The sequence below is a fragment of the Micropterus salmoides genome, unplaced genomic scaffold (genome assembly GCF_014851395.1).
Source record: "Micropterus salmoides isolate LMB-PRFRI ecotype aquatic unplaced genomic scaffold, ASM1485139v1 Ms_hic_scaffold_14, whole genome shotgun sequence".
Lineage (NCBI taxonomy): Eukaryota > Metazoa > Chordata > Actinopteri > Centrarchiformes > Centrarchidae > Micropterus > Micropterus salmoides.
The window spans coordinates 16,584,611-16,593,274 of NW_024040485.1; the positions used below are offsets into that span (position 1 = coordinate 16,584,611).

The 8,664-nt window shown below is 42.4% G+C and overlaps 1 protein-coding gene across 2 annotated transcripts; it reads right to left on the bottom strand.

Annotated features, from left to right (window-relative positions):
- Positions 1-2,314: 2,314 nt before the first annotated feature.
- Positions 2,315-7,912, bottom strand: fam131a (family with sequence similarity 131 member A). 2 transcript variants are annotated; one of them, XM_038718030.1, is made up of 5 exons: positions 7,598-7,912; positions 4,731-4,842; positions 4,454-4,636; positions 3,408-3,548; positions 2,315-3,266 (listed from the first exon to the last, which is right to left on the bottom strand). In XM_038718030.1, exons 2-5 carry the CDS (start codon positions 4,819-4,821, stop codon positions 2,725-2,727), a joined length of 957 nt encoding a protein of 318 aa, XP_038573958.1. In that variant the 5' UTR covers positions 4,822-4,842; positions 7,598-7,912; the 3' UTR covers positions 2,315-2,724. The 2 variants fall into 2 exon arrangements, with proteins under 2 accessions (XP_038573958.1, XP_038573959.1); XM_038718031.1 differs by lacking the exon at positions 7,598-7,912 and adding an exon at positions 5,179-5,595.
- Between the last annotated feature and the right edge of the window lie 752 nt (positions 7,913-8,664).

Below are 8,664 nucleotides of genomic sequence, written 5' to 3' on the forward strand. Positions count from 1 at the left end.
GAACAATCTCACCACAAGGTCAATTTAATATCTGTTTTGGATGCATCATTTCACATGACAGGGTTTGCTGAGTTGTCATGGTATCGCAGAGTCTCCATTTTTATTGAGCTGCTCTGTAGTCTAGTGGTACGACAGCAGATACTTCTGTATTGCTTGACAGACAGAGGTGTAGTTTCATAAAAATAAAAAATCGCCAAATAATTTCCTAAAACAGCTGGACACTGTATGTTGTATTACTCAAACAAGAGTAAATAGTGCAACAGTTGGGGACTATTTTCAGCCATGGGTTAATACATATTTTTCACTCCAGTGAGTATTTACAGCACCAGGACTATGTATGTTGTTCATATAGTACCCAAATGTATTGTGACGGAAGACGTGACTCAGTATTAAAACATGCTAATGGCTCATGAGATTTGTTGACAATAAGAAAAATATAGAAAAATGCCAGCTTCATCAGTGTGTGTGTGTGTGTGTGATTTATGGGGACTTTAACCTGAATGCACGCTATGGGGACAAAAATTGAGATCCCCATGGGTAGAGATGCTGTTTGGGGGTTAAGACTTGGATTTAGGGTTCAGGTTACAATTAGGTTAAGGTTAGGGTAAGCATTGAGGTTAGGCATGTAGTTGTGATGGTTAAGGTTACGATAAGGGGCTAGAGAATGCATTATGACAATGAGATGTCCCCACGGAGATAAAGGAACAAACGTACGTGTGTGTGTGTGTGTGTGTGTGTGTGTGTGTGTGTGTGTGTGTTCCGCGCACATGTGCGAGAGACACTTTTTGACACTTTCCTTGCCATGCTCAAATCTGGTCCAGACTCTTCAATGTCAGTTGAATCTTCATGCCAAATTAATATTCTGTAAACCTTTAAACTTCAAACATAACCAGGTGTGAACAAGTGACGCAAATAACAGAAGGGGGAATTAAAAGGAGCAAATAATAGAGAAGAAAAGCACAGGAGAACAAAGATGTGGAAAAGAGCACATGATATAAATTCAAACTACTACCTATTCACTACCGCTGGACAAATACATCAGATGGCAAGGATTAATGGCTAATAATAAGATAAAGTGGTGTTGGTTATATGTTGGCTGATATGCAATAAATTTACAGTAATAATGCAGTAAAAGATGATTTAATACCAACTGTGTCATTAGTTTGTCCAGATTCCATTGTTTACAGCACTCAGACTTACAAGTTACATCATATCATCAGTATTTTTATTTTACTACCAAATACTGGTGTCCATATCAGCCCCAGAAATCCCCACTGGGATCTACTGTTCACATGATGACAAAGGCAGCTTCCAACGGTCCCCTAAGCTTAGTACAGGGCTCCAAATAAATAATGATGAAGCACATTGTAATTACCATGAGTATAATTTACTGCACATGTAGCCTTGTTTGGCTTTACAGGGGCTGATTCAATAAGGGCAATGAAGGCTGTGAGTCTTGTCACTTGAACTGCCTCTACATTTTCTGCTATGTGAATTTACTGTGTTTAACGTGTTTCTAGCATGATAAAGGAAAGGCACTTGCACTCCGAGTGAAAGGAAGATACTGGTTGTTGTACAGAGCACACAAAACACACACACACGTATGCGGCCTGTAGATATTAACACCATGATATGTTACACGTATCTTAATCCAGCCTGGCCTCTAATGCAATGCTGAGAAATGTAACTACTGTAAGAAGCACAGTGATACCCACAAGTTCAAAAACTGTTGTAGAGAAAAGTGTGTGTGTGTGTGAGTCCTTGTTACAACTTTCAAATGGATGTAAGTATTTTAGCTTCATGCAACAATTTTGAGCCACATTTCAATCTTATGTGATATCATCGCCGCACCACCAACTCTGGCTCATTTTTGTCCCTGTAAACATTTGTGCAACGATTGATTAACGTCTTAACTCTCTGTTTGCATATAGAATGTGAAGTAGTGCTTGCCATATAAGATAACGTATAAGGAGTTAAATGTAGAGAGTGTATAAGCTAATTTGCAGCGTATCTAGTTAAGCAATAAGTCTGTAGTATCTCCCTTTATATGGCACTGGCCTGTATATGCTTTGTACATATGAAAATACACGGATAAGATCTACTTACATGCTATTGTACATAGGAGAATTATGCATTTGAAACCCAACAGCCATTGTTATTTTTCAGAGAACATGAAATTGTTTTTGTACATGAGTGAATGATTAAAATAAAAAAAATATAAAAACATCTTTAAAAGATGAGTTGAGAAGTTGTGTTTCTTCCTTGTGTGTTCAGTTTGTGTATGTGTGTGTGGGGGGCAGTGAAAGACAAAATCTTCTGTCAAAAAAAACATTTATATATGCAGAACATTCAGACATTCAGTATCAAACATAGCCCAACCCACATGACACAGCATGACCCAGAAAAAACAACACTACAAAATATCCATAGAAAACCAATGCAACACATGACTCTTCACCAAAATGTACAAAACTCAGTTTGAACAACAGCTTTACATTCTGGTTGAACTCTCTGAGATATACACTGTTTACAGCAGCCATAAACGGTGAAGCGAGATCAGCACATGAAAGGCCCGGAGGATGAGAGACAGAAGGCGAATGGAGGAGAGATGAGAAGAAGGAGGTGGAGAAGAAGAGGAGGCGGAGCAAGGTTAACAGTGAAAGCAGAATAGATCATGTCATATCCAGAATCAACACGGACTCAGACATAAAGATGGACAACACATCACATCAAAAACTCTTTTTCCTGCTTCTTCTCTTCTATTTCATCTCTCTCCTCCTCTTCATCGAATGACGCTACTCCAGAGGAGGCCCGGTCAGAGAAGAAGCTTCTTGGGCTGCAGTGCCACACTGGGACCTCGTGAAACACGCTGCCTTCCTCATCCTCCTCATCCTCCTCTCCGGGAGACTCGGAGTGAGAGGTGGAGTAGCAGGAGTCGAACCTGCTGCTCCTGATCCGAGGCCTCCACTCAGACTTGTGGTGGACGCAGACCTCGCTGTGCTGCTCCCGCAAAGGCGCCGGCTGCCCCTCGTGACAATCCAGCCTCTCCTCCTCCTCTTCCTCCTCCAGGAAGGGACTCATGCAGTCGCTGGGTAAAGTAGGTGAATTGGTCTGGGATGAATGTGGGTCATTGTGAGATGCAGGCCCACCGCAGAGCAGACTGCCGCTGCTGCTGCAGCCCAGGGGGCTGTCGGAGGGCGGTGCCTCGCCACCATCACCCTCAGGCTGGCATGGTGCTCCGGTGATAGGATTGGATGTGGCGGCGTCTGAGGGAGGAGCAAAAAATCAGAACACCTGGGGATGGATGGATAATTGGGGGAGGGGATGGGAAAATGAGGCATTTTTTTCAGTGATGATGCAAAAGTGAAAAGTGAAATGAGATGAAATGGACAAAATGGCGGCAATACCTGAGCTCTGGCTGGAGAAGGTGTGCGTCTGTTCGTTGGTGTTGGAGTCCTCGTCGTTGTTGGACTCTTCCTCCTCCTCGTCATCCATAGACGCCCAGGCGCGCAGCTTAGCCTCAGCAATGGCAAACTGCTCAGCCACTCCTACCAGGAACACAAGTCCAATAAATGAATGCAGTGGTTTCACAGTTTATTTGACTTGTGATGCCTTAAAATGAAGGAATGGCTGAATGCTAGTACATGTCTACCTGTTAGCAGTTAAACCAAATACTTTCCTTCAATTTTAAGATGTAAAAGATTACAGGAATGTCTTAAAAAAAGCAAAAACATTTTTTTTCTTGTTATGTAACCTGCTAATTATCTATTGATGCCTCATATTTGTCACATGACTCATTAAAGGTGATGGGAATCTCTGAATTTGTATTGCATTTGTCAGTGCATTAATATCTATATCAAACATGGTTGGAGTAATACTGCAGTCCTTTCTTATACCTCTTTTTTGGTGTTTTTTTGTTTCTATATTGCTATGAATCCACTTATTCTTTCAGCTCTTGTCGCCAGCTTTTTTTAAATTTACATAGCAGGACACATAGATTACAATGTGAAGACAAAAGATAATGACTTTATAATGTACATTACATGATGTACACTCACTATGCACCTTACTTCCTCCCCCCTCTCTCTCATTCTCTCACTTGATCAAACCATGCCGATGTCACCGGCGCCAGAGAGGATGAGTCACAGCAAAACAACAGGAGCTGTTGTACCATTGGTGGGCAGTGAAGTGTTCTGGGAGAGTGTCTAATAGGCCACCATCTGCTGCCAAGACAAGCCATCACCCAAGAGACGGTGGGCGGGGCAAGCCGCTGACATGCAGGAGTTTTAGGGGATTAGGTGTCTGACTGAAGGTGGGAGCCAGCCAGGAGATGATGCTGGAGCTAAATCAAGCTAAGTAAGAGGGTGCCCACACAAACAGACAAGTGACATACATACACCAGCTAGATACACAGGAAAACCTGGATTCAAAACAAAATCACAGAGATGAATACCTGCAGCAAACCGGGCTTCCTTCTCTCCTTCAGTCAGATGGCAGTAGGAGTTAAAGTGGGATTGGGCAGCCGGTGGTGGGTCCGCAGGTTTGGGCCAACCTTTCCACTCAATGAGGTGGGCAACCCGGCCCTGAGCCAGGGAGGTAGGCTTTGTCATATGGTCCCTCACGGCCTGAGAGATACCTGAACGGAGAGAGAGGTAGAGTCTGAAGTTGTGACTCAAGAAATTCAAGACATTTCATCATCAAAGTGCAAAAACAAGTTAAAAGGCTATTACCATTTAAGGAGGATCTGGCAAGTGCTGCAAACTCATGGATGCCGACACTCTTCCTCGAGTCTGCTGGAGATTTTCCTGACTTTGGAATCATTTCAACCTCCTCAAATTTCACCTGCAAGACAGATTGGATTTTGAGCAAAACTCAATGCACAAAAGGAGAAAATGTTTTGTCTTGTTTAGTCCACATTAGTGTGTCACATCCAGCACTATTCGGCTATTTCAGTATTTCCCAAAAACAGTAAATGTTTACTTAATGGAGTCTGCCAATATTTACACTGTCGATTTTTTTGTGGGAAACGTTCTAATAGCATCTAAATGAAAAGCTGAAATTCAAATATGAATCACAGGACAAACATACTGACAAACACATGGCTGTGGCCTCCATGCCAAAATAAATGCTTCATCCCAAAAGGAGATCTACACTTGCTGCTTGAAAGAAAAAACTTACCTCATCCTCTCTTTGTCTCTCCCTTCTTTCTCTACCCCTGGACCTCAGCCTCATTGTGGGCATGTGGAGATGGTGTCCCAGCTCAGCAGACTGACACAACTAAAAGTCACAGCTTGGGTTTTACTAGTTTAAACCACCGGGCAGACAAGCAAACAGCTATGCCCTACATTTACTGCACAGATGCTAAAGCCATGGTAAGCCGGTGAAACCGGTTAGAATGGTTGGGGTTAAGGGAGTCAAGGCTCATATGCGACTGGGCAAACATATGGTGTGTGACCATCTCCTGAAAGCAGCTCCTGCCAAGCCTGCTCACCCCAAAGCTGCTACCTAACTAACTCCATGTCTCCCAAAAACAAAAATGCATACATGTCTGCACCTAGTAGATCTGGTGGGTCAGCTGGATCTGTGTCTGCAGTACATGGGAGCCGCTTGGACTGTGCCATGATTTTTGGGCAGGTGAGTCTTTCAACAAGAAGGAAGCATATTGCCTGATCAAAACTCTGAGCACGTGCATGACTTGATAGATATCCTTAAGCAGATTGGCTCCCAGAGGGGCTAAAAGAGAAGAGGCACCCGACTGCGGTTAAAGGCTTACATTTTAGTCAGAAATGACAGTGAGTGTGTGTCAGAAGCACACAGGTATGTAGGGACCTGGGAGGGGGCGATATGAAGGTGCCAACAGCTCTCACAGCCCGGGTGACGTTCAACACTCCTCAAAAGGAGAGCTTCAGCTACAAAACTCTCACCTGCGAGCACCGCAGATGTCACTCATGCTCAACTCTGAAAAACACACCACATGTTCAGCATGTGGAGCTCAGACACAAGGATGTCAACACCACAGAGAGCTCACCTCTTAATGTAGACAAAATAAGACTCACTTATTAAAAATCAGCTTTTACTTTGAACTAAATAACGACCACAAGCGCTGTTAGAAATGTGGGTTGTATTAGGTCATATGTCACCACCTACACACTGTCACCAGTTGTTCTCTTCCCAACCTCCTAAAAACAAAGCAGTATCCCTTGTCACAGGTCACATATATGAGTTCTGACAAATATTGATTTTCTCCTCCAAATGTTTGTAACTATTTCATTTCGACGTTTGAGAAAAGTCAGAAAAAATGTATATAAATAGATATAGCAGAAAAATGTGTTTTTGTCCTCTTTCCAATGCAATTAATCCTGTAGTTACCACGCACATTTAGCTTGTGATCCAATGGAGGGGTCCCAACCCCCAGTTTTGTGGGCCACTGCTGTAAACAGTATGTAGGTCACATCACTGGTATTTGGTTTAAACGCTATTCGTCGGTTGATGCATATTATCTGTTTTAGGGCTGAAAAGATCTGTTTATAAGTCAACAGATTACAAAAATGTAATCAACAATGACTTTGATAACTGATTAATTAAGTAATTTATTAAGATGAAAATGTCAAATATTTACTGGCTCCAGCTTCTCAAATGTCCAGTTTGTCTATTTAATCTATCATGATGAACTGAATATCTCTGGGGTGTTGTCTGCTGAACAAAATAAACCATTTGCAGACATGACCCAAAGAGAATTGTGATAAATGTTTTCACTATTTTAAAAATAAATGATTTATAGAAGAATAATTAACAGATCAATCAACAAGGAGGGTTTTAAGAGGGTTCCCTTTGATATTTGCTTCATTTTATTTATAACCAGCATGCACCTGCACATGATTTGGCCTCTCTGGAGCTGTTAATGGTGTGATGTTGCTTTTTAAAAAACAACACTTCAACATGCTGATTGCCAGCCCTCTTTTGCAGCTGACAAATGCTACTAATTGGCATTCCTCCTAACAGCAACCTGCTTGTGTAGCATCGCTTGCAGTTGTAATTAAGTTGCTGAAAGTCCTCTTTCATGAGGTATTTGGATTATTTTATCCAGTCCCTGCAGAGACAGATTGGTGTGTACTTTCTTTGTACATGAACACACTCAGTCATGACTAAACATGTCTAACAGGACGATCGGCCATAAACAGAGCCCACTGATGTGACTTATAGGACCAACAAGTGGGATCGTGTTAAGCCAGTTTACTGCAGCATCTTTAGCTCTGAGTCTGTGTCATGAATGGAGGGAACTGCAGTGGTGATGTTTTTTTTCTTTTCTTGTTGGCTTATTTCAAGCGACAGAAGCGACACGCTGACGGCTGAATAACACATCACCCCACCATTGAGGCCTGTAGCCTGCAATTACGCGGAAAATAGCGCAAGAGAGGCACGGATGCTGCAGCGGGTCTCCTGGCAACCACTGAAGTCTCCACCTGCATACCAATAGCTCCGTACATGCATCGGATAAACAGCACGGACATGCAAAGAGCCCCCTGCCCTTCATATGCACCTGTGCATGTCTTAAAGATGCTCGCGTGGTTGTCATTATTCCCCTCGCGGTACCTACCTGTAGTCGGACCGCAGGGGCTCATGATAATGCGCTTAATAGTCTCCAATCCGATCAACAGATGACACCGCGCGGTTTGTCCTCCTGCTGCAGATCAGTAATGCCACACAGTCGGCGGAAACATCTTCCTAACTCCAGCATTAGCTCTCCAGCACATTTGTTGCTCGGTATATGGGTTACATAGGCTGCCCAAATGTCTCCCGATGGCGAGCGTCATCAACGCAAGGCGGTGTCACCCCCTCTCCCTCCCTCCGCCGCCTAGATCAAGATACAGCAACCTGCAGGTTTGACCCTGGGAAGCACTGCAGCTGGTTTCACTTGTCATTTATATAGTAGGCTGTGTAAATATATTAAATAACATCCGGTAAACAGGTTCAAAAAGACGCGTGCAGGTTGGACACGCATGTGGAAATTTAGGCTACTGCAGTATCGAGAAAATGCTGGAGAGATCAAAAAAACATGTTGTGATAGAAAAATAAAGACTGCCATGTTGCCAATTTGACCTTATATATTACGTAGCCCGCATTATAATTCACAAGAGACTTGCGTTGAAAATAAGACATGTTCACTGTCTGTCTGCTGGTTTACTGGAAATCAGTTTTGGGTAACACTTTACACCCTCCTATTTAGCATTTAAAAGCACTATATAAACACTTAAGGTGATTTATAACACTGTAATGTAACAGATATAAAGACATGTTATTTGGCTACAGTATTTTCAGCAATTTAACATTACTTAGACATAGTCTATTATTACAACTGTTTACTTTTTTCATTCATAATTTGCAAGTAGCCATTGTGGATTTTTCACGAGTTGTAGCTCTGGAAAATACATTAATAAACAAATCCTCTTATTTACTGCTTATAAATGCTAAATGGGGAGGCAGAGGTGTGTGTGTGTGGGGTGGGTAAATCAAAATTACAGTGACTTTATACAGTAGTCTTGTGTAAAATTTTAAAGCCCCCTATTTTTCACTTGAATCAAAATACCACAAACTAATTTAAATCAACTAACCTGTGGCCACATTTTCAGCACACCAGTATGGATTGTATCTGGGGCACCAGGC

Bases quoted from the DNA above. Each gene is read 5' to 3' on its own strand.
- fam131a (XM_038718031.1), bottom strand. From the start codon at position 5,241: ATGCCCACAATGAGGCTGAGGTCCAGGGGTAGAGAAAGAAGGGAGAGA. The intron at 4,843-5,178 runs GTAAGTTTTTTC...TCTGTCTTGCAG, and splicing joins AGAGACAAAGAGAGGATGAG to GTGAAATTTGAGGAGGTTGA. The intron at 3,267-3,407 runs GTATTGCCGCCA...CTCCTCCCTCAG, and splicing joins CTTCTCCAGCCAGAGCTCAG to ACGCCGCCACATCCAATCCT.